The 26,416-nt window shown below is 43.1% G+C and overlaps 2 protein-coding genes across 4 annotated transcripts; both read right to left on the reverse strand.

The window, feature by feature from the left end:
- Nucleotides 1-464: 464 nt before the first annotated feature.
- trip10a (thyroid hormone receptor interactor 10a) lies at nt 465-17,191 on the reverse strand. Of its 3 annotated transcripts, XM_070847941.1 has the most exons (15): nt 17,054-17,191; nt 11,363-11,478; nt 10,753-10,809; nt 10,322-10,469; nt 9,243-9,305; nt 8,725-8,829; nt 8,513-8,641; nt 8,126-8,272; nt 7,807-7,995; nt 4,806-4,970; nt 3,765-3,874; nt 3,378-3,510; nt 2,774-2,862; nt 2,564-2,697; nt 465-1,988 (listed from the first exon to the last, which is right to left on the reverse strand). In XM_070847941.1, exons 1-15 carry the CDS (start codon nt 17,075-17,077, stop codon nt 1,837-1,839), a joined length of 1,761 nt encoding a protein of 586 aa, XP_070704042.1. In that variant the 5' UTR covers nt 17,078-17,191; the 3' UTR covers nt 465-1,836. The 3 variants fall into 3 exon arrangements, with proteins under 3 accessions (XP_070704042.1, XP_070704044.1, XP_070704043.1); XM_070847943.1 differs by lacking the exon at nt 4,806-4,970; XM_070847942.1 differs by lacking the exons at nt 11,363-11,478; nt 17,054-17,191 and adding an exon at nt 10,986-11,049.
- Nucleotides 16,207-25,587, reverse strand: LOC139216723 (intercellular adhesion molecule 1). Its single transcript, XM_070847940.1, has 10 exons — nt 25,433-25,587; nt 23,694-23,990; nt 23,279-23,605; nt 22,866-23,171; nt 22,508-22,762; nt 21,456-21,782; nt 20,026-20,262; nt 19,663-19,887; nt 18,348-18,611; nt 16,207-18,233 (listed from the first exon to the last, which is right to left on the reverse strand). Exons 1-10 carry the CDS (start codon nt 25,482-25,484, stop codon nt 18,046-18,048), a joined length of 2,478 nt encoding a protein of 825 aa, XP_070704041.1. The 5' UTR covers nt 25,485-25,587; the 3' UTR covers nt 16,207-18,045.
- Nucleotides 25,588-26,416: the final 829 nt, after the last annotated feature.

A 26,416-nucleotide genomic window follows, 5' to 3' on the forward strand; every position in this document is an offset into this window, starting at 1 on the left:
CTTTAAACCTTTAAATGAACATTTGAGCTGCAGTGCAGCAGGAATGGGTGGGTGTGGGTGGAGTGTCACACCGTACTAGATAAAACATTGTGGTTTCCTGAGGGCCGTGTTATTTCTGTGCATTCAACAGATCAAGCCCATCGATATGAAATGAATGATCAATTATTGTTTACGGACGTAAGAGAAGTCTATCAAATATCTGCAGAATTTACAGTGAACTTTCTCTGACCGGCAAAATCTTAAATCTTAATATATGGAGTCGCATTTTTATTCCTATTAAACCATAAACTCAAGTTCCCCAGTTTCCAGGGGACAAAACCGTTAAAATGGCTGTCAATACCCTTTAAATTACTTTATAGACTTCAAATAAAAAAAAACAATGAAGAAATCGTACAAATTTTACCAACACACACCATGTTTCAAATTTATTCTCCAAGTCCAGAAATGAAATAACCACATCTAACTTTTAAATGTGTTTAACATTTATTAAGTCTTGGAAAAACAAAATGTCTTACATGCAAAAAAAAAAATGGTATTTACACAATGCTTTTGACCAGAAAGGCACTGAGGACACATGAGCAGTTACTGCTTCCATAACATGAAAAAAACAAACAAAATGTGGATCAAGATGTGACAGAAATCCAAACAAATGAGTTTTAGCAACATATTTATAGACGTTTTGTTTTCTCTCACAATGCAACAACCTTTATTTGAATGGTTAAAAAGCTAATAAGACAATAGTGGTGTTGTGATAGCTAAAATATATATTATTTATTACATAAATACAATAGTCTTAATGTAGCACATCTTACTTGTGCATTATTTCTCCCTTTTGTGGCTACAGACTATCCACTATGTGTGCAAGGGGGAAAGAACAACGTGAGAACATCCTTAATACAAAGTACGACTTCTGTCAAACTTGAAATTTTTATTTATAGAACAAACACATTTGTAATAAATTATCCTTAGTACAATTTTCAGGTTGTAGCTATTAGAAAACATCGGCTAGATTCTTGTTACTGCTCTAGGTTGGAAATGAGCCTAAATGATGATATGGCTGTGATTGTCTGCACACTGTGGAGTGTTTGAGCGGCCGTTGCCGTGACGACAGAGCCGTCCACGCCTTCGGTCTTATAAAATTACTGAAGCCCAAAAGCGGAGCCCGTAAAAAACCGTCACACTCCAGATCTCAAGTCCAACCGTGAGCAAAGCGACGGTGCCAAGCGTCTTCCCAGTGCTAGTAAAGCTAGAAAAGTGTCACGCTTGAAATAACAGGCCAGATATTGTAGGTTCAGCGGTGGAGGGGGCCGCCGTGGGTCAGAGCTGGTCACTTTTTACGCTGGAAAAGGTAAACCGGTGAGGTAACTTCCTCTTAAGTATAACTGGTATTAACACTCAGTGTACAGATGGCAGCAGCACTCATCTTCCTCCTCCTCTTTCTCTTCTTCCTCTCACATTCAGAAGGTAATGCCGTATTAGGCTGTGGGTCGAGGCGGGCGCTCGTACCGTGATGGTGCCCAAGATCCATGCAACACTTTTAAACCAATCCAAAAAATTATTGTGACATGATATCATAAAGTAAAATAACCTGGAGGTTTAGGTGGCTTAGCTAACTGGGGTTACGATAAAGTAATGTACGCCATGAGGGACTCTCCGTCAGCACCATTGCTCTGCGCCTCGCTCAAGAAATCAAAGCACCTTATTTGGATCCCCGGCTGGATACGCCAGTGGTCCCGCCCATAGTGCTGTGGCTTCTTTACGATTGGTCCCATTGGAAGAACTGCATACAGTTTGATGAAGGGATCCTTTCTTCTTCTCTTGTTCCTCATACGTCGATCATTTGTTCAGGCTGATGGTGACGTAGGATGTAGGTATGTAGCCTTCATCTCCATTGGTCCTTCGGACACGGGTCCAACCATCCCCTTTGTCCTCCTCGACCACGGCCAGCACCTCCCCCTCCTGCATGGAGATGGTGCCTTCACTGGCACCTGAAACACAAACTACATGGTAGAAAATATGCCTGTGCCCGTTAATACATACAGAAAATTATTTGCCTCCAACAACGAGTCATGTTCCAGTTTCCGTACACACACAAACTGTGTGTTTTCAGGCGTTTACTGAAAGATGGAGCATGCGAAAACAGAGCGGATGGTCTTTTTAGTTTAGTGGACTCTAGACACCCTGGGGGCACATATTTATGTTGAAAAGACTATAAAAAGTGCATTTTGCATAATATAGGATCTTTTAAAAACACACTCCATGCACTTGTTACTACCAAACACCGCCCTAACTCCCTAACTTTTCACTGAAAAGGTGAAAGCTTCATAAAAACGCTCCTGTAACCGAGAGAACCCAAAGGTTCTTTACCTAGATAACACCAACAGTACTAAACTTCACAAGTCACATTTATGGGAAGGTCGCTGATTTCCAGGAACACGGCTGAAGTTCAGAGGAACCTTTCATCGTGACATTTGAGCAATTTTTCACACGTCCTCGCCCTCATGGACATGAGCTCCTCGACAGCGGGGATTAAAGCAGTCGGCTAAAACAGCCCGAGACGTACCAGGGAAGTTGTACATGGCGGTGCATTTCCCAATGGGAGCGGTTAGTTCTTCGTCCTCAAAGTCATCATCAAACTCGGCGTAGATGGCCTGGGAGGGATCGGGAGTGGTCTCGTCGGAGTGAGCGCCGTCGGGGCTGGAGAGAAAACAAAAAACAAAACATACGTCTCCTGCGCAGATCAGACAACATGATCAGTAGAACTTCGTGCTACCTGTGCACATCATGAGCTCCGTTGTTGTTGAACGTGTGAGTTTTATAGCGCAGTGTGTCCCCTCGACCTCCCGCCTCCGCCAGCCACGTCTACATCAGAGAGCCACAGTGGAGAGGAGAGAACACGTCTTAAATCCTGTCTGTTATTCAAGAAAGATCACTCAAGTCATGTTTATTCATACAGTCCAGTCACTCACACACACACACACACACACCCCACATTGGTAGGAGCTCCCAAACCAGAGGAAAACAAAGAAAACCAAAGCACATGACAGATAAATCTGATTACAGAAGTTAAATAACAGTTTTAACAGGTAAAAGGTTGGTTCAGCACTAAATGACCTAATCAGTAGTTAAAATTAACACTGTGGAACTAAAGAGCCCCTTGTGAAATATTAAAATACTACAGTGAACAACAAGGAATCTGATTACCTCAAAATATATTAAATGGACAGTTGAGATCGTCATTATTGAAGTTAGAATAAAATCCTAAAGAGCCTTATGACCTTGTAGTGTGTATATGTTAACAACTTAGGAAAACTTAGGCCTGGAAATGAAATGGATGATCTTACGATATGAATAAACAACATGCGGTCGGGGGTTACCTCATACTTGTTGAGCTCTCCTCTGAGCCGCTCTATATTTTGGGATGTCTGGCTGATCTGGGATGCCAGACTAGCAGGGTCTCCCATCTGAGGATTTTTCTCATAAACATCTTTCATCTTCCCCAGGGCCTCACTGGGGGAGGAGGGAGAGGGAGAGAGGGGGAGAGAGGGATGAGGAAGGAAGAGGGGAAAGTGACTTTCAGTAGAAATTGGTTCCCTGCAGACCTGAGGGCTGAGTAAACAATTCAAACATTCACACAGACACCACAGAGTTCTACACACTGATGTGCACTGCATGAATATTATATCCACACTCCCACCAGAGGAGTTCTAACAAGGAGGGTTATTAATATGTGGAAAGATACCCACACATACACACAAACACACCTCTGATCTGCTTCCTTTTGCAACTCTTTGCAAATTTCCTCTAGTTTCTGTTGTAACCTCTTCCTGCGCTGCTCTGGGGGAAGATGGGCAAAGTCCTCTGTCGCTGCAGTCTACAAAAAGGTCACACGGAGGGTGGGTTAACTCTCAACTTAACACTTAACTCATGCAGTTTCATAACCACAGGAAAACAAACAGAGGGAGGAACACCAAGCCTGCGGTTTGAGTTCAGCTCAAAGGTTTAACCGACAAAACATTAGTGTCAGATCTCCTGATTACACATTTGTTAGGCTCCAAATTCATGTAAAACTTCATGTGCAACAGTGAGCTGAACCCAAAACCACCACCCATGGACCAACAAATATAACACAGCACGGCCCGATTACTTCAGATTGGGAGATTTCTTTTTAGCAAATAAGATCTTGGACGGAAAAGGTGACTTAAAGAAAGTGCAGAGACGATTAAGGCTGTTTCGAAATTAGGTTACGAGTTTCTCAGTTTCCTCTTGTGCTACCAGGCGTTCCTCCCGCGCTCCACCACCAGGTGGCCACCTCTCCAACACAAACTCTGGAGGACGAGCCTCACGACACATGACAGGATCCTGGAAGCTGAATGTTCACACACGAAAACTCCTGCAGAGTAATAATTACCAAATAATGATAATAATTATTATTATTAAATTAGCTGTTGTAATGGAGAGGTGGCCTTTTTTATGTGTCACACAGCTGAGACCCCCCCCCCACACCAACACTGTTGTCCGTATTACCGTGATCCTCTCTGGAGTAAACTTCTGAGGGGAAAAAGAAACAGCGTATGCACAGATAAGTCTCATAACATCCTAAAAAGACGTTCTTAAATATTCATAACACATATAGATATCAATAAAATAGCAGAAGAGTCACTGTGAGCAGTACGATCTGTGCTACATGTTAATAGTTGCATTCATGTCTTATTATTTTTGCAGAGGCAGGAACACAGGATGATGTGCCAGCCCTGATGAGCGGAGGCCTCCTGGCACCCAAACCTTCTCCTCTGGGGACTCACCGATCTCCTGAGCGTCCGGAAGGAAGAGATTCTGGGTTTGACTGTCTTATTGATCTCCTTCAAACAGTACGACAGGGTGTCCCGGCCAAACTTTGGGGAAGGGGGTCCGTTAGCGGGCGAGGGGGCGGGGGGTGTGGAGAAAGGTTGGAGCGTGGAGGGAGAGAGCTGGGGCGGGCGGGGCGAGACCAAAGTACCAGCACCCGAGCATGAGGTATGCAGGCAGATGGGCGGTATGGGGGAGATGGGGGGGGGGGGGGTGGAAGGATGGAAAATGAGGGAAGGCGGGAAAGACAAAACCAACAAGGTGAAAAGGGAAAGAAAAAGACACCATCAACACCTTAAAGCACACCAAAAAGCCAGGAAGACAACACACGAGCCCAGAGAGCTCGGCAGCACAGACACACTTCTGTCTCTTTGGCATCAACACGCACATTTAACACAATAAACCTCAAATTCAAAGACAAGACAAAACCAACATCAGCTCCCACACCGGTGCGCCACAGCTGCCCAACACCTGCAGCCAGCTCCAGCTGGCCTGAAGGGTGGAGCGAGCTTAAGAGCTTAAATAGATTACAGACATTTTCATTTCGTTCAGGTTGGTTCTTATCGTCATAGTTTCACCCGTCACAGGTGACAATATGTCACTCCAGCCTCGCTGTAGAGATACAGTGACACTGCAAAGACCATCGACCGTATAAAAGAAGTGAAGACGTTGCTGAGGAGCCTTAGCACTGCGTTCTCTCTAATGTCCAGCAGGGGGCGACTCCACTGGCTCCAAACAAACAGAAGTCTGATTGGATGGAAGTCAATGAGAAAATGAGCCAAATGAACAAATTAATTTATGGTCTCAGTCGCTTGTTTAGAGGTTCATTTAGTAAATTTCGGTCCCATTTAGTGGAAAATAGACCAGGAAGAGGGGCGGGGGGGGAGCTTTAGGGCGGGGCTACCTGCTGACGAACTTGTGGCTCCAAAAAAACCAAGATGGCGCCTCTGATAAAGCCAGACTGAAGGCCTCAAAACAGCGGTGAACAAACCGATGGGCGACATCAGGGAGGCTACGTCCACTTCTTTTATACGGTCTATGGCAAAGACACAACTTTACAGCTCATTTAGGAGGGCGTCACATCACAGCCCAGCTATCTGAACTTAACTGGAGTGAAACCGATCAAACAGTTGAAAATAAACATTAACAACACTGAAGAGCTACTTTGTGGTTCAGCTTGGAGCAGCCACTCATTCCACAGTTCAGAGAGGACACATTTCACAAAGCATATGATGAACAGAACAGATAATTGAGAGCATTAATCTGGATTTTCACTTCCAAATTGGGTAAAAGTGGGCTTATTTAAAACTTTTTATTTGTATTTATTTATATATGACAGTTCTGAGAGCTAGCAAAGCTATTTAAAGCCATCTAGCTTGGTTACAGCACTCTGAATTTGCCTAATTAGCCGTCTCAATCAGAGTCTGACCCACATAGATAAATATCAATTATATATCAGCGCGGCTGTTATAAATAGCCTGCTTTACTACCACAGTGTCTATTGTGTGTATAGATTTTTGGTGCTTGATGAATGCCCTGTGTGACCCCTCAGAAAGAGGTTAACTTGAAAACATGTCTGCAGTGACCTACAGTGAAACCCCCCAGTGTTTATTTATGTGGAAAGGTGGGGGTGGGATCTATTAGCTAAACCACACAGGAGGTCTTCAATAGTGAACGTCTAAAACGCCCTTCAACAGCGTCCCTTGTGCAAATACTGAGAGCTGGAATTACAGCACTATTATTATGTGAGCTTCTACTGGGTAGGTGCTACTTTTCCCGAGAGTTATGGGAGTCAAAGTACAGGAGCGGCTAAGATTGGGAATGTTTAGGGGGCAGACGTAAACCAAAAGCTCACTCAGGCCAATATAATCTGCCTCCTATTCGAACTCCTGGAGGCCTAATTGGGAGAGCATGACTGGTGACACAGAGCAGGGTGCCACACACATACACAGAACAGGGAGAGTGCACAGCCAGTAAGACATGCAGAGAGGAGAGAGGCGCTGAACAAGCAAACACTGCAGGGTAGAAAGAAGGGATCGCTTAGTGCAGGAGGAGGAGGAGGAGGAGGAGGAGGAGGAGGAGGAGGAGGAGGAGGAGGGCGAGGGGGTGTGAGCTGGTTAGTGGTCAGCTACTCAGTTAAATTTTGGAGCTCAGCTCCTTTGAGATAAGACCCATGATTTACAGTGTAGTGAAGCTCTACTGACCCAAATAGACTCTCAACATCTATAGCATGAATGTGTGGTTGGACCTGATCCAGTTTTCTGACCTGGCAGACCTGGTGTCATCCCCACTGTTGGTACAAAGATTTTATTGTGATGAGAGACATAATGGCAGGTTCTGGGCAGTATAATGGGAGCAGTGTGTTTGTGGATGCCTGTAGAGGAAAATTCAATGTTGTTTGGGCCCCGTGCTGATAAAAGCACAAGCACAGCAGAATGCTGACTGCTAGTCGACCTATTGGAAACCATGCTGCAGAAAGAGGGAGGGGGCATGTGTGTGTGTGTGTGTGTGTGTGTGTGTGTGTGTGTGTGTGTTCGGGGGGGGGTATTCAGTCACAGCCAGGGACAGAGTCATGCAAAGGACCTGTTCCAGAGGTGCTGGAGTGTGTGTGAGTGAGTTCATGCATTATCATACTGAGCTTTAGAGATGAGGTTGCGTATATATATGTGGTGTGTGTGTGTGTGTGTGTGTGTGTGTGTGTGTGTGTGTGTGTGTGTGTGTGTGTGTGGCCACAACCACAGGTCCATCCTGAGTGCTCTCTGCAGAGGGGATTTCCTGGCTCTGCAGCTCAAACGCTAACCCTTGAGCCACCCACTGCCCACCCGCACTACCCAAACCTGCTGCTGTTCATCATTGATGAGGAGGGGAGGCTGCTAATGCATCTATAAGCATAATGCTAAATCTTCTAGCGTGAGGTTAAATCAGCCTGATGTGCTCCACTAGCGTGGAATGTCCTACCTTACTCCTTTTGCTGAAAAGCCAAAAGTTTTTGCTCCGGTTCTTTCCCAGAAGGTCCATGGGGCCTTTGGGCGTCCCCAGGCTGCTGTCAGATGAGGCTCGGTTGATGCCCTGACTGTAGTCTTCAAACTCTAAATCTCCGGGACGCTCAAAGCCCGACTTGTTCTGCTCTATTACAACCATGGAGTCCTGCAATAGACAATTACAGAAAAGAGCAATCAAGAGTTGTTTTCAAACAGAAGAGCAGTTAAAACAAATGGGCTGCACAAAGACATGCTGAACATTAAAATCCATTTAGCAATTTCTGAGACCAACTCACATTCCTCTCATTAACATTAGTGCCAGCTTTAGTAATGCCTTCCAGGCACTTGCCAATGATAGGCATCACATGCTTCTCTGTGTCTGAGAACAAGATGTAGCCTTGAGCCAACTTCTGTACCCGCCTCTCATCCAGATCCTGTAATTTCTGGTGGACACATAACAACAGTTGCTCAGACACTTGATTATTTAAGCTTGAGACAAAAAAAAAGAATACAAGTTTAGTCATTTACGCATATAAAACATACTTGTTACCGCTCCGGCTTCAATGCCACAACTTCAGCATGCGAAACAATATTTTGGCAACTCAAACCAGTTCTCACTTTCGGAAATATTAACAACCCAAGTAAACGCTGAGGGCTGGAATATTCCCATCTGATTCACTTACATTGAAAATGAGTGGCATATCATTAAAATAGAACTGATTCTGCTCCTTGTTGAAATTCTGCAGCTGAGCAGCGTAGTCGTTCTTACACTCCTCCGCTACGTGCGCTCTCATATGAGCCTGCTGTTTGGCCTAGAAACACACGGAGAGAAAACAGGTTAGTCAAGTGCATCTGATAAACAGTCTTTAAAATGTAGATCTCTCGCGCCCGTTACTTTTTCAACGTCTGCCTTTGTGGCATTGATGTCTTGATCAGTCTTCTCTGCGTACTGCGCTGCACGCTCCGCTTCTCTCCATTCCCTCTCAAAGCGCTTTTTACTCTGGTGAGCAGAGAGAAAAAGAAAAAAAGTTCATTCAGCTAAGTGAGGTATTTACCTGAATGAAGTCTGAGGAGGTTTTACCGTATTGAGCAGAGTTTTTCTAAAAAAGATGGATGTGGGAGGGTGGGAGCCGTTGGGATCGTAACATCCCCAGTCACAACTAAATAGGTCTTGGAGTGATGACGGGAGTCTAAAATGGGGAACTGCTTTCCACTAAGTCCATCTGTTTTTACTGCAGACAAATATAGCCACCTGGCCAGCCACAGTGCATGTGGAGCCATTTGCTTACAGATCTTTCACAGTAAACCCAACAACAAACTAAAAGAGGGACAAACATGTCGCAGCTTTGCTTATCACAGTAGAAAATGTGGTCATGAAACAAGATAAATGACTGACGCCTCTGTTAGACTTACACTGTCGAGCTGCTTGTAGGTGCTCTCCAAACTCTGCTGGGCCTTCTTGGCCTCCATCAGATACTGCAGACATTCATAAAAATAGACCGAGTGAGAGGAGGGGAGGCGGGTCAGATGACAGAGAGAGACAGCCATGTGCAGGGGAACAGACACAGAATAAACAATGACCTCCAAAAGCCACACAGCATAACAGACAAGAAAACAAATACCAGTGTGTCTGTTTGAGACATCACGTCTGCAGCGAGAGCTTGTACACGGCTGCACTGTTCTGCCGTCCAATGGGACGGGGCCAATGCATTCCTCATAGAAAAATGACACACCACCGCTCAGACCATGGCTCCCCCCGGAGACACCCAGTAAGGCTTCTCCCTGCCACAACACTGAGATCTCCACATCTCCACTCCCCCTTTAAATCTCCCTCTGTCCATCTCCTGTATCTATACTCCTCCTCAGCAGCATGTGTGCTGCAAACTTAAAATCTCATTTGGCCTATTGTTGTTGAATGTGGTGCTGCACTAGTCTGCACACACTCCGGAGGAGCTCCAATAATTAGTCAAGCAAGCAACTAATTTATTTATCTACCTGCTATTATGATAATTAACTTGTCATTTCAGTAATTCTTTAACCAAAAATGGCAAAAAGACCTGTTCCAGGTCCTAACGTGAGAAATGTGCAACTCTTATTATAATAAATTGAATATAATTTCTTTTTAGAGCTGAAGGTCGGTCAAAACAAGACTTCCAATAAAGTGACCTTGAACTATGTGTTCTCATTTCTGTCATCCATACCAGATGAAGGAGTTTGCAGAGGGATTAAGTAAACTATTCAAATATTCACACTCTATAAACATAAAGCAAAAATGGCCCAAAGCCCGTTACAACATAGCTGACAGGCCACAGATGAAGGTGTATCAGAGGGTAAACAACAAGACTGTGGGAACCATTGTTTTGCTGGAAAGTTGCCTTTTAAGGATCCTGTGTATCTGAAGCAGGATTTCTGATTTAAAACCATTTTACCTGTGAAAACATGCTAAATTTGATTTATCTGGTGTTTCCTTGGCCTGACACAGTCCAGCTCACCATCTTTCGTTCCTGCTTGAGCTCTTGCAGGTACTTAGTGAGGTCGATGCAAATGTTCATCATCATGTTCTCGGCTATTAGCTCCCTCTGCCCCGCGTAGTCGTTCATCTCATTCAGGATGTCCAAAAACGCCTGGTAGCTGGACAACCTACCATTTAAGAGGAGGAGAAAGGAAAGGGTGGGGAGATAAGAGCACAGCGATGGGACCGCTGATAAGATGATACAGGCTCAAAGAGAAGCCAAATCGTAATAAGAAGCTCATGACTTCCTTGTTCCTGCTTCCTTCTAGGGGCATTTAAATGGCTCCAACAGCAGGATACCACTAATGACAACACACTTGCTGACAGTTTGAAACTCATTTGCTTCAGTTTCTTTGCTTCTTTAAGTTTTCTTTTAACAAAGGCTTTGCTACCAAACCCACAAAGGCTCACCTGCACTCTGGTTCATCTTTGTTGGTCCGTTTTAGGTTATATTTCTTTGAAAGGTTCCTGTGGGCAGTGAAAGCACATCAAACGAATGGTTAGACAAATACGTAACAACTTCTTGATGGCATTCAAAGAAATCTCACTAAATTTAACTGTTCTTGCACAATAGCATTAAAAACAACAGTCCACTATGAACTTATTAAAGTAGCAGTTCTTCCTTCTTTTATTCTCCTTCTGACCACATCCTGTCTATCATGTGCCAGTCTGCTCCCACTTCCTCTCCCCTACAGCAGAGCTCAGCACTACCAGCACATGTGGGCATGCAGACTGGGAGACAACTGGGAGAGGGAGCAACGCAGACGAAGGGAGAAAGAGAGCGAGCGCACTGCCGCTGGAGAATGAGGCCAGTGTTTCCGAGACAAGTTAGATTCTGTCCCAAAGTAGTCATAAGACCCCACAAACATTTCATAAACAAGCCTTTTAAACGTGCATCCTTGCAAACACACACACACACACACACACGCTCACACTGGTACAAGCTGATTTGAGCAACACACTCGCACACAAGCATTAAAAGCAGACAGCAGGGGAGAGCGCCGACGAGAGCGAGGCCTACCTCAGTTGTTTGGCATAGTTTTGCTCAATCTCCGTCCTCTCCTTCACAAATTTCACATACTTCTCCACCAGCTCCAGGCCAGACTGTGTGTGCTTCTCAATGATGTCATATTGGTCCTGGAGGAAGGAGCACGAGAGACAAATAAGGAAAAGATATGAAGCCAGCGCTCACATGCGGATACGGAACATGTGTTAACTCGTGGGTAATAAGAGGGATGCTCCTCCGCTTGAGTTTGAGGTCATCTAAATTAATTTTGAATGAAGGGTAATAAACTGAACACATGAGCGTTTGTTCCTGCGCTCTGGATTCCACAAACGCCCTCCACATGTGCACAAAATCTTGGCAACGGTCTCTAAACTTCCGGCAGGCTTTAAATCATGCGGCGTCCATGTTGTTCAGGAGAGGGGACAGCTAGAGGACACGGGGCCACGGGCAGGAAAAAGGAGGCGCTCTGCTGATATCCTGCTGTACTTTGTGCAGTGAAGTGTTTCGGGGTGGTAATCTAGACAACAATGTGACAGACCATAAACATCATTAAATGAGCAGCTTATTAATAAAGCTGTCTGACCTCCTGAGACCAAGAAGAAAGAAAATTACTCAAGTTAAGTAATTGGGATGTAAGAGAAAACAAATATCACAGTCTGACACTCCTTCAGTAATTCTTAACTAAATCTTTCCTGCCTCAATCAGCGCTTCATTTCCTGATGGAGAAGAAGAAGAAGAAGAAGCTTAGAATTAGCATACACCTCTAAAATAGTTACATTAACTATAAATGAAGAACAGAGACATTATATCTTCATACATTTGATCACTTAACTGCTTCACTGTCAAAAAAAAAAAAGACATGTTCTGGAAATTCCCACAGTTGTGACGAGCCAACTGAGCACATCTCCCTCTCATCTTGTCTTTTCACATCACTAGAAAGCCCCAGATGTCATCTTGACAGAGCAGCAGGACTCAGATAGTTCACATAAATAGTGCTAGACTTACAGCTCTCACTCTCATGCCCCCACACACACACACACACACACACACAGGACTAAAATGAACTGCCGGGTGTTTGGAGGCTATTTCATGTCTAGTGTCACATTCACAGACATCTGATGCAGTGTAACTCCATTTGCTGACTTTGCCTTTGGATATTTTGTCAGCATGAAGGAGGTGTTTTGTGTTCCTCCTTTGGTGGAGCACTTTATGACACCTTCAAGCTCAGACAGGTCTGATTGGAGTGAGAGACGATATCTGTGCCAACCTTCTCTCGAAACTCTAAACTCCAAACAATTCCCTCAAGCTTTCTCAGCATGTTGAAAGGGGATTCCTGACAAGCTGGGCCATGTTCTTCTCTACCCGTCCGTCCCTTCAGGTAAAACACAGGAGACAAAACCCAGATAAATGACGAGACGTTTAGCCTAATCGCGGAGCACAGTTAAAGGTTGAGACAGGGGCCTGCAATCCATCACCACAGCGACGTCTAACCAATAGACGGCGTCAGGGGTTTCATTTAGCGTCATTAATTACGGAACAGAAGTAATGATGGTCAATACAACTACAGATTTTCCAATTTCCTGGGGTGCTTGTGTTAACAGCAGATTTTCTCCTTAGATGTGGAAACTAATCGACTTGTGTTTGACTTGCAGGTAGAGACGGAAGAGAAGGAATAGCAGGAAGGATTTTAGGGTTTGAATGCAGCCGTCTTCAAGTGTAAGAATTAATTTATTCACGAACGAACTGAATGTGAGCATCAGTCCAGTATCAACTCACCACAGGAACAGAAGAGAAAAGTAAAGTTATCTATACAGCACATAAAACACAATAAGAGTCATCACTGATTAAAGGTTAATATGCTGCCGCTGACCCTGTTTGGATTTACCCAGAAACCCCAAACACACTTTATAGATATAAAAAACTGTGTAAGCCTGAAGAAGAGCAGGTGGTAACATGCGGTGCCTGGTGGTCGAGGCCTGCTGCTGCTGCTGCCAGCCTCTCAGAAGCTTTTATACAACCCCAGAGTGACACAGCAGGATGTGGTAGAGGAATATGAAAGAAGAGAAGCAGTTAAATGGAAGCTGAGGCTTTACAGAGTTGTAGATTCATGGCCAAACCCTGTGGCGTTGTCTCTGGGAAGGATGAAACTTTTGGTACCTAAAGTTTTGACAAAGAGGAGTGTAACTGCATCATATCATGGAAAATCTATCATAGCAGAAACTGATCTCATCTCCTGATCCAGGAGCCATTTGCATAGATGAATCTATTATTTGCATATTCAGTTGTGTGACTGCTGGCTGGGCTGTGGCAGCGTGAGCAACAGAAGGTCATGGACTGTGGAGACTGGTGGGGAGGAAGCTGTAGTCAGTGTACCGTCTGTGTAGGTTGGACACTGGGGAGGTGCCCAAACAACAGCGTTTTGTCTCCCACTCCACTGATAATACTGAATCTCATCCCAGCATTTACACTTTTCTGCTGCACAGCTGCACATTGCATAACTAACAGTGTTGACAAAACTTACCAGGTTCAGGTGAGACGGCTCGACAGCCCAGCAGTTGTGCATCACTGAGATATAAAACGCATCACAGCTTTAACAGCCTTTATAAAACAGTGTCGACTCATCCCAGCTGTGACGAATAGATCTTTTCTTTAATGCCTTTTTTGAATTGTAATATTTCTCATATTCTGTATTGTATCTCTATTCTATGCGTTATACTTGTGTTTCTTGATTATGCAGCAATATATAAACACAAATCCTTTGTAAAACTTACTTGGCAATAAACCTAGAGTTATATCATTCAGTCATATGTATCATAGCATGATGTAACTCATTAGAGCTGTTCATGCTGTTCGAGCGTTCGTGCCGTCAGGAATATTGGGAGGAAGTTGTGTCCTGGCGTGGTGCCAACAAAAAAAAAAACAAAACACTATTTTTCACCCTTTGTTGAGTCTACAGTTTTCACACCAGGGAATAAACAACATATTTTACTTTTTCCCCCTATTGCTTCTTGTTTATATAGTAAAGTAGCATCTTAAATACATTTAAAATGCTGGAAGTAGCTGAGTGACTGGAGTCTACACAATAAACTCTGTTGTTTTGTGTGTTCTTATGTCAAAAAGACCAAATTATTGGAGTAAACTGATTTTATTTCAAGGATCCAGTCAGGCTAGACATGAGTGTATGATTCTAGATATAAATGGCATGTCTCTCAGGTTAAGTGCGGCATGATGAGCTTCACTATGCGCTCTTTTACAGATGACAGAAAAAAATAGCATCTGCTAATCTCTGTTAATTAACTGTGATGGCTTGATTCAAAACAAGAGTGCCCCGATTAGAAGAAAACCAGCCTCATTAAAACTCTCTTAAAATCCATCAAAATAGCTTACAAAGACATAATCATAATCATCGTCTCGTCAAACTCCAGTGACTTTCAGACAACTGCGATTTATAACCATCCAAAGCCGCAGTCACAATTATCTTTATAGGTCCCTGTAGGCTGGGTTTGCACTGAACTGATTTTCATAAATCATCAACAGTTTGTGTATGAAAGTACTCCTGTCGCGCTTTTGACTGAACAGCAAATGTCATGTTTGTGGTTGAACTATGGCTTCAATCCAGGCTACTTCACTGATCACTCCAGCCTTCCTTCCATGTCTTTATGATGACTTTGAGTCATGTTTACATGTTGTGTTGCATTCTTCAGGAACATTTAACAGCATCACAGCATCCAGTAGCTTCCCTGCTGCCAATTTTGATGGGTAAGCTAAACACTGGATTTCTGTTCTAAATTAGTAAAGCCACGTCCTCTTTTCATGGCACAGATTTAGGGTAGGAGATGAAATGAAATGCTTCATGTCGAGGCCTTAAAAGGTCTTATCTGAACCTAGCAAGCATCCAGCATGTCCTTTACACTTCACCTTCCAGCACTTCCAGTAATACCAGAGCGAGGACTGGCATCAAATGAATGCTACATAACTTCTACAGGAGTCACCCTGAGAGTCACAGACCTACATGGTGGATATTTCAGCCCTGACTCACCCTGTCTTCTAGAAAATTAGGGGCCTGGGCCGACCAGCCCTGCCCCACTGCAGCTCTGAGGACTGCCCTGGTAGCACTCACTATCACAGCTAATGCCTGCACGCTGATCTCGCACTCTGCAAACTTGTGCCTTAAAATAGCCGTTGGATTACCGACAATCAGGGGACAGATGCCACAGAGCTGACTTGTCCCAAGGGATGACTCTCCAGCCAAACATTAACAGAGCCAATTATGCCTGCAGGGCTTTGTCTAACCAAACAGGTGAGGCTAGAGTCAAATGAGCCTATTGTACAAAAACATCAGCGGCACGTAATCATTTGTATTTCACACTGTGTGGAAACAGAACACTGGCTTTGTGTGGGTGGTTTCCTTTAAAACCAGTGAAACAGCTTCACGCAGGAGTAACTCCTATACAGAGATGGAGCCTCTGATTAATACTGGGGTGCGGATGTTTCTCTGACTCAATCAAAGTAGGGCAAAACTAATTAGGCTGTTGCACCAGCACGTAGGATGGAAAAGGGACGAGGCAGGAGGCCTAGGGGGAGATGTAATGAGGTCACAACCTCCCTATCCTCATCTTTGCAATGCTCCATTTTACATATTCAGGTTCCCGGAGAAGGTGCATGTGTGAGTGTTTGCAAATGTGTGGGCTGGCACAAAAGTCAGGGTAGTGTGATACACGGTGAGGGTTTGTTTAGATTCTGGGTAGTGTTACCACTGTTTATGTGCAGGAAGTGGCCGACAGTCTATCAGCTAACAGACGGCAGCACCTTGATTTGTTTTGGCCGTGAAACAGCCCTCATCATTTAAAATGACCCGCTGAAGCAATTCATTTTTATTGCTATATATACACGATATACATATATATCAACTGAGTCCAATAAAAAAAAAAAAATCATGTCCTAAGTAATCTATTTACACACACACTCAGTGCTGTCACACATTATTGGAAAATCTCTTGAAATCAGCTCACTGTTTGTTGAACAAATAATCCTCTCAGGTGGGCACATGAGGCACTCCATCAGTGATGAAGCTTGTTGTTGTCAGGGCAAATGATTTCATCTCTATGGATGCAAGGAGTGCCAGACTGTCAACAGTGAACCCCCCCCCCGCTGGGAACAACCCACCTAAAAACTCTGTGTGCAGAATAAACAACACTTTCAGCCTGAGACCAACTTTTATTATAAAGTTAAGAATGTGTCCCATAAGACTCTCAGTCATCTTGGTGATATAATATGTAGAAATATATGGAAAAGTTGTTTTTAATTTAGTGCCTCTAGATTTGATCACCTGTAGGTGATTTATGTCTGAAATTAGAGGAAACTACTTTTGAATCTAAGTAACTTTCACAGCTGTTTGCTTCGTGCACTGTAGACACCAGTCCTGCAGGTTACAAACCCAAAGCCAAACATCTAGTCCGTGCGTGATTAACTGAAACTCTTTGTCTCAACCACTAAACGCTACAGTAGCCTGTCCGAAAATGGAACCAGGTTCGTGAACGCACCGCCGTGCAAGCTCGAGCCTGCAGCCACGGAGCCGAAGCTGCAGCCGCGTCTTTCTCCAGACATTTATTCCTCATTAACTGGCGTCAAACTACCAAACAAAACGCACGATCGCCATCCGGACAGTAGCTATTAGCACCAAAGCGAGCCAGAGGCCGGACTCACCCAAAGCTCCGTGCCCCAGTCCATGTTCAGCTTGCTGGCCAAGCTGTCTGACTGTCCCGAATACAAAGAACTTCTCCAAAGTTATCCCAGCAGCTCGGAGGAGGGCGGCCCGATAATCCCGAGGTGATAAATCAGTCGTAACCACTGCGCACTCCGGTTTAGCTTCCCTCAACAAATAACGAACACCAGCATCATAATGAGCCGATCATCTGGAGCTGGCAGCCTCTGCTCTAGTTTGTCCAAATATTTTTCATAGCGAAGGAAAGAGGGATAAACTCGCTCTCACATCCGCGTCACTCCCAAATCCTAAATCTTAAAGGGGCAGCGCGCTCCGAGCTGCGTCCGACACTGTGAGCTGTCTCACCTGATAATATAACCTGTGGTGGCCTTTCACCTGACAGCATCACCATCACCATCATCATCATCATCATCATCATCATCACAGGATACTTTATGTCTGAAAGTGATGCTGTAACACACTGACTGATGCTGGAGAGACTTAACAACATTCATTAATAATGACCCATCAATCACCCCTGTGATGTTTTCCCCCAGTTTATCATGTAGCTGTACAACAATGCTTTATATATATATATATATATATATATATATATATATATATATATATATATATATATATATGACCTTTAAACATTTTATGTTTATTTCACACACACAAAAGGGATCAGAGATGAAAAATCAACCCAGGCTGCACTGTGATGGCAGAAAGGAGAAAATAAAAACATAAAAAGATGATCAGTGTCAAGTCTATACAGTAAAAACATTAACACTGGAGTTTGTCATTATTTAGGAATTAGAAAAAGGTTAGACTAATAAGAAGAGTTCTATAATTCAGATACCTTCCACCTTTGCACAAAATATTTACAGGTTTATATGTTGCCACGCAACACAAATGACTCATCCAATTATCTAAATTAGTTTTCAGTCCTCAGGCTCATTTGATTGTTCTTATTCAGCAGGTCATACACATCCTAAGCTTGCATGCTGCCAGACTGAGGGGTCATGGGGATATCTGAGCCATCCTTGGCACTGCCCTGGACGAAACTGTACTGTCCGTGGCTCTTCCTCTGTTTATGGAAGATGATGAGGATGAGGATGACCAGAGCCAGAAGAATTAACAAGCCACAAATGAGTACTAAAGAGATCCCACTGGTTTTATCTGTGAGAGAAACAAGAGAAAACAGCAGAGAGTGAAATTATGCTTCTCACTTTTCAGCAGCCTCACCAGCGATGACTTCGCTGTGAACATCCTCCACAAGTGCTCAGCAGATACCTTTCATCATCAGCGTGACAGATCTTGTCACTCTCCCAACTTTATTCGTGGCAGCACAGTTGTAAACCCCAGTGTTGGTAGACGTGGCTCCTGTGATGATGATGGTCTCGTGGCGCCCCCCAGAGGTCACCTTCACATTGGCTGCAGAGGGGTAGCTCCAGCGGACCTGAGGAGGAGGGTTGCCCTCAGCACGGCAGACCAGAGTCACATTCTCACCAGGGGTCAGCTCCCTGCTGTGATTCCCCTCATCGAACACGGGGGCGTCTGTGGACAGGACATAATACATTATTCAGTATTGATCAGTGCATTCAGACTCCCACATCATTATGGATCAGGCAGTAGCATTACAGTTTGTGGAAACACGGCAACTATAAGATACAGAGTGTTAGAAATACTAAACAAGTTATGATATAATAAGTGATAATGATTGTGAAAAATATTAGAAGTGAGAATAACTAGAGGATCAAGATCGAGATCTTTTGGATCTTAATCGATGACAAACTTCAGATTCAATTGATGAAACAGACTTTTGTATTTTAAGCCTTTGATTTTCTGTTCATTTATTCTGTGTACTGAAGGAAAGCATCAGGTCCTTTTATTTATCATATATTTAACATTTACACTCTCTCCTCCTCTCCTTCCCTCGCCATCCCTCATCGTTCTCTTTCCTTTTCCTTTCTATTGATGATGCATCACTTGTGTTTGCCCACTGATAGACAACCATTAGTTTAACACAACCAGCTGGTTACTTAGACTATGAAGAATATTTTTGTATTACAGGTGTTCTGAAAATGTATGTGTAAATATGCAAATGAGGCATTATCAAATTAAAAATGCACTCAGGTTTAAAATTCTTGTTTCATTCTTCTTTAGAGCCAAAGGGGTTCACAGCAGAAATGTTGGATGTGTGTTTTTATCACTGCGTAGATCAGAAAATACTGTCAATAGCCATCAAAACACAATTTTTGTCTGTTTTTTGTTTGTTTTTTAGTAATAAAATATGCTATAAATGAACGATATATGAACAAACCTCACTGTAAAAGCCTTCAGAATATAGGGAGGAATCATTTTGAGAAAACAGCCTTGGGAGTGAAGTAAGATAAACACATACATGTATATTTTGGACATTTTCCTTCCACTAGTCTGAAAGAGGACATGTTGACCAATGCATGAAAGAACTGTGTTTTTGCCCATAGTGTCTCATCTTAAGTCCATATTCTATTGATGCAAGGAGCCCGAATCATTTATAATCACCGTCAAAGCAACAAAACAACATCCAGGGACTGTTTTTGTAGTTTGAAACATCAAAACTCACATAAAACATCCAGATATATTTCGCAGTTGGCTGTTCCGTGTGTGTTGGTGGCTCTGAGTGAGTAGCTTCCGCTGTGATGTTTTGTCCAGCGCTGTGCGGCGGCCATGGCTTTGCTGTCTTTAAACAAGGTGACGATGGGCTCAGGTACTCCCTCTGGTTTACACCTGGTTGGGAGCTCACTGTCTTCTTTGACCTCACAGTGCTTATGACAGGCCACTGGAGGGTCTGTGAACATTGGATCAGAATACAGGTCAGAATGGATAACAATGGCAGAAGAAACACAAACTGATCAACACTTTATCTTCAGGGGAGTCATGGAGAGTTATGTGCGTCTATATGTCGATGAAAGTCTGGTGCTCTCACATTCGATCGTGATGTCGACAGAGGTGGTGATCCTGCCGAGGCTGTTTACGAATTCAGCTGTGTGCTTCCCTGAGTGAGTCTTGGTGAGATGCTTAGACGCGTTGATGGACTCCCCCTGGTAGGACCACTGAACGCTGGGTGGAGGGTTCCCATCAGCTCCACAGGGCACCATGTCCAAACTGAACTCATGTTCCAGACCAGAGTAACGTCCCGGGCAGGCCTGGATCACTGGCTCATCTGCAATTAAACACCAGAGGGAATTAGTCAAAATGGTGTATGTTATATGTTTGGTGTGTTTAGCAAGTTTAAAAAAAGGCAGATGCTATTTGCACCCAGGTGTCAGTAGTCAATAAGACTATTTACACCTGGCTAGCTCCTCAAGGTGTATGTTGGAAAGCAGATATTTATGTTGTGCCATTTATATTTGTATTTGTTCTTTTCCTAAACCTAACCAAATAGTTTTGGTGCCTAAACCTAACCAAGCTGATGATAATAAACGAAAACTGATACACACTACTCACAAAAAGTTAGGGATATTCGGCTTTCAGGTGAAATTTCAGGATGAACCTAAAATGCATTCTAACCTTTCCAGGTGAACTTAATGTGACCTTCTCTAAAACCTTTGAATGCACATGTCCAACTGTTCAGTGTTTCAGTGTTTTAACAGCAACATTCCCAACAGGTTTGATCCATGAATCCACCAATACATTTCCTGCTTCAGTTAGAATTGGTATTTAAACAGTCCTCCTCATCCTGCTGTTCACATTCTGACATCATGAGACCAAGACGACACCTAACAGTTGATCAGCAGCACCTCAACACTGGAGGCTTCAAACAGGAAGTCCTCAGACGGAGGTGTTCACTGAGCTTAGAGGGTCACAGAGTGTCATCAGGAGGTTGGAACAGTGATACAGAGACTGGAAGAGTCACAGAAAGGAGAGGAGTGGACGTCCTTTGGCCACGTCCCAATTTATTGAGACACTGAACATGTTTTGTTGTGGTATACCTACCACTGTTGGTAGATTTTCTTCAAATAAATTGTTTAAGATGAATAAAATCACCAGTGCATGCTTCTACTTAAATGCCCTACTTTCATGATATAATATCACTGTAGCATTCACTTTTTACATTTTCCATATATTTCACCTGAAAGTCGAATATCCCTAACTTTTAGTGAGTAGTGTATATTATTTAACTAAGTTTACAAATGATTTTGTGTCATTTACTGTTTATTTCACATTCGATTCTCCTGAGTGAAAAATCCACAACCAAACCGCTCAGCCTCCACACACACACACACACATTCATTTGAATATGCATTTATGGTTCTTTATACTGTGTCACTGGACCAGGTGTAAGCAGCCAAACAGCAGCTGTCGCTCCATCAAATAAAGAAAACACAAGAATGAGAAGATGAGTGGAAAACTCACAGAGTACAACAGCAGTGAACGGTGGCGAGGTTGTAGTTAGATTCACGTCCGGGCCTTTTGGTCCAAGTCGCAGCTCAGTGTCACATGTATAAATTGCTCCGTTGTCATCTCTGTGAGGAGTGACTTTCAGAGAATAAGACTTGTTGAAGGGCACCTCAGTGATGAGATAATCTTTTTCTGTGTGCACGAGTTGGTTTCCTCGGTACCACTTCACCATGAGCCCCTGCACAGGAGCCACGTTGATGACCTCACAGGTCAGCAGGTACTCTGTGCCCTGCACCATCGGGCCGGGATTCACCGTAGACACCGACACGGTGTCGGGAGTCTCTGTAGGTGAAGCAAAGGGAAAGAGTAGGAAAAGACGAATGTACAGATATTCCTCAAATTGTGACCACTGTTGTAAAGAGCTGCACATCAACAGCAGCGTTAGTATCAACAAGCATATTCAGATCTTTGCTTCAAGGATTCACAAAGCATGAGCAGCCTTTAGTGTTTTAGCGTTTTACCCCACCAGCACCATAATGAGACATAAATACTCTGGTTTCAGTCACATTTAAGAGAAGTGTGAGCCACCTCTGATATTAACAAATGAATCACGATGGAGACTTTGTCTGCTCCTTCAGTTTTTCACTGGGATTATTTTGTGGCTCTGTTGCTGACATGACAAACTAAGCTCTTGATCTTTGATTAAAAATGATAAAGAAGTTGGTCTGGTTTAGACCCCCCTGTGCCCTTGGGCCTCACTAATCCACCCCCGGCTTCCTCTCTGTCACAATGTATAGCGTAATCTCACTTTCATTCAAATGTCAAGAGATCTCTTAAATATTTTGATACGCCTGTCCTGATTATTTGTGCGTGATTAACCTTAATGCCTTTAACGCGGCTTTAAATAGACTATGTGTTCTTTTCAGTGTGGGTATCAGGGGTGTGTCTGTAACACACCTCTTCCACATGTGCACCGTTTCAGTGCCATTACTTTACGTCCTCGTGTTACACCCTTTGCAGGATGATCCTCTCCTGATGAAGACAGACGTCCACACACTTGTACTCACTGTAAAGAGTGATGGTTGGTATCACAGTGCACTGGCGACCATCTTCCAGATTAATGTAGCATTCAGGTTTTAGGGTCCAGTCTTCCACTTTTTCAACCATCCAGGTGACAGAACGAGAAGTTTCTAACGCTTTGCCTCCGATCACAGCCTCCCAGCCCATTCCAGCAGCATCTGCAGCTGATGTGCTGCAGTTGATTGAAACCGGATCTCCAAACCTCACCATGATTTCAGCAGGTGTCAGTGTTAAGGGGCAATCTGCGGTTCAAAAGCAAGCATATTCAATCAGAGCTGCATTTAGGTGCACAATAGACATAAATGAAACATATTCTATATCTAAACTAATGTACAGTGCGTATACCTCTTGGTGTTGATGCCTTAGGCGTCGTCATGGCTGCAGGGGCCGCCATCCTGGTTGTTTTTGTGACACTAATATGGATTTGCTTGACTATGCTTCCCACATAGTTGGTGGCGTTGCAGCTGCAGGTTGTGTTGGCGCTCACAAATGTGACGTTGACATTATCTGTGTCCTGCGACACATTCACCCCATCACAGGCCCATTGAAAGACAGGAGGCGGCCTCCCCTCGGCTCCACAGCTCAGACTGACATCATCCCCCTCGTTCACATGGATAAAGTCAACCGCTTGGTTCTTGAGCTCAGGAGCGTCTGAAGAGGCAAACACAGGGTTTTATCCATTCAAATATTTAAAAATCAATGATGAGAGATGCAAAAAATAAGTTCTGTTAGTCTGGAAACACAGGGTGGCTACTTACAGTGCACAGGAACCAGGCGCTGCTCAGCAAAATCAACAGGAAGTGGAGGGTGATTCAGCCCAAAGTCCAGCTGAGCTTCACATCTCAGCTGAGCTCCGCTGTCTCCTCTGCTCATGTTGACTATCAGAGTAGAGGACACTTCCTTTGGTGCTTTTTCTGTGTGGTTGTAGAAAAAGTCTGTTTGGATGATGTTGTTGTCCTTGTACCACCTCACAGTGATGTTCTGAACAGGAGCAGCTTCGAGGACATCACACTGCAGCTCGTACAGTGACCCTTCCACCACTGAGCTCTCATGGCGTACAGGAAACGTGTTAACGACTGGATTCTCTGTCAAAACAAAAACAACATGATGGAGTTATTTAGATGTTTTTGATCTTTCTTCCAATGTATTATATTCATTTGAAATTCCACTCACCATATACGATGATTTCAAGGTTTTCGCTGCATTCATAAGAGCTTCTCAGCTTTATTTTGCACTCAGCTGTTAAATTCCAGTCTGACAGAGACAACAGCAATAAGTTAAATCTCTTCTCATCTTCAATGCCAGTGTCATACGTCCCTGTTGTGTTTCTAATGCTCCAGTATATCCCATCATGATCCTCCTCTGTGCTGGTGCAGTTTACCAAGACATCCTCTCCATGTCTTCCAATCACCATAGGGACGTCCAGGGTGAGGGGGTTGAGCTCAGGGGGGCACGAGCTGCCTGAGTCTGCTGATGGACCAAAGGTGATATTGTTACTGGACTGTAACAGGAGACTTTGCTGCACTCTGGTGGCTGCTGTGTGCACATCACTGACCATCTTTTATCAACGCTGCCAACATGTCTTCAATTTTATTATTATCGTTATTGTTCTTATCTTTATTACTGGGTATTATATTCCTTTATTCTGTATCATTTTAACTGTCTGACGTGATTCACCTCGTGCTCTTAAATGTTTTTAATTTAACCATGTGAGACATTTTGTAACTCAGTTAGTTTGAAGTGTGTAAGGCTGAATTCTTGCTCACTGCAGTTTGTAATGTTTCAGTGCAAAGTCACTGTGTCATTGTGATCATGATAACTTTGATAAAAAGGAAGACACATTATGCACGTAGAGCCTCATAGCTGAGGAATAAAGTGTTCAGAGGATACCAGTGGTGGAGGAAGTACTCTGATCTTTCACTTGACTAAAAGCAGTAACTCCACAGTGTAGAAATACCTGCTTACAGGCAAAAGTCCTGCAGTCAAAGAAGTACAACAAGTATTAGCATCAAAATATTCTTAAAGTACCAAAAGTAAAACTCATGATCAAGAATGATATAAATTACATTATTGGATTATTGGTGCATTAATGTATTCATCACTTTAATTTATTGATTTAATTACTTTACATACTGATGGCCAGCTTGTGAAGTCTTTCCCTCTGACAAGTGATGTAGTACACATGGAAATACTCCAGTAAAGTACAAGTACCTCAGAAATGTACTTTGTTACTTGCAGGAAAATTCCAATTTTAAACATAACAAACAAGATGTATATATATATATATATAATAAAATATATAATATGAATTATATTGAAACGGTCAAACTAAAGGTTTGTGATAAAACAGCACAGCTCATATGTAGAAATGTTTTTAAGTACTTTTCAGGCAGAGTTTCTGTTTCATGTCTGTGCACCATGTGTGCTGTGTTCACACTATGAGGGACTATGAGAACGTTTGTAATACTTTTTATTTTCAAAATGGACTCCACCCAACGTATCCTCTGTACAGCGCGGTTTACACAAGTCACACGAAATGCAATGGAAGTTTGAACCACAAACATTATAACACCTCACCCTCCCATTTCTAACATTCTGGTTCATGTTTATTCTGCTAAAAAGTCAAATGCTACACACATCTTTCTTGTCTACCTCTCAACTATGAATAATCTCACTAAAAGGAAATTATTTATTGTATGAAATATAATTACCTAGTATATATTTTTCAGTTTCTTTTGACAGTTCCTAGCACAGACAGCATGTGGAGATATAGAAACTAGAAGCAAGCAAGAGTTTTTAAAACTTTTTTATCCCAAGCCAGATTAATAAAAAGATAAAGAATAGATAACAAAATAATGAATGAAATAATTTATAACATTTAAGATCCGTTACAGAGCATCATTATCACTCACCACGCAGTGCAAACATGAGCACCAGAGCGCCCAGCATCCTGAGAAGCAGCATGTCAGAGCAGCACGAGGACGAACGAGGATGGACGAGCTGAGCTCAGTTTCAGGACCCTCCAGAAGAAGTCCAGCTCGAGTGAGATTAATCCTGACGATGGCGACCTGCTACCAACAGCTACATGTGGTTAGGAGGGAAAAGAAAGACACTGTGCAAAGGAAATTTATCACCTCGTTGAACAGGAAACTGTCTGTAAAACGGAAATATGACACCACAACCAGCTCAGTATGAGCCACTGTGCACCATTTACTCCCCTCCTCCCATATTTTGTGCAATAATTCCATATGTCTTCACTTTTTCTTAAGTATTTTGAAAAAAGAAAAGGTCATACAGGAGCTAACTTGGCATCATTTTATTTAAAAGCACATTGCAAATTGGGCAAATTCAAATTTTGTCAGGAAATGGCAACACAATGTGGAAACATGTGATCTCAGCTCATGTCACAATCTGATGATTCACAAACATTATACATCACTGACGAGCCGTGTAAAGACTCGACACCGTACAGCAGCAGAAGATTTGATCTGGTCACCAAATACATTTCCACTACTTCTTTTTATGTCTTTAATTTCAGCATTTATTTCTGCAGTGCACTTTTGCGCCACATGAGGAAGCTCTTTAGTATCTATATTCATATAATCTTTTAAAATGTGGGTATTGTTAGTGATGGGAGGGAAACCCAGAGCTGTTAACTGCACTTATACAAACTGTATTCTTTGATTGTTTTGAGTTTCTGTGGCGTTTTTATTCCAACTGCTGTCACTGTGGATTAATAATGTTGGCATGTTGTTGCTGCAGTTTTGTTTGCAACACTGTGATGTGCTCTACTTATGTTATTTTATTCTAATTATTTCTCTTTATAGATGGATTTATTGCTAAATGCACTTCTGGATTAACAAAGTACAAATACAAAATTAGATAATGCAGCCTAA

The sequence above is a fragment of the Pempheris klunzingeri genome, chromosome 17 (genome assembly GCF_042242105.1).
Source record: "Pempheris klunzingeri isolate RE-2024b chromosome 17, fPemKlu1.hap1, whole genome shotgun sequence".
NCBI lineage: Eukaryota > Metazoa > Chordata > Actinopteri > Acropomatiformes > Pempheridae > Pempheris > Pempheris klunzingeri.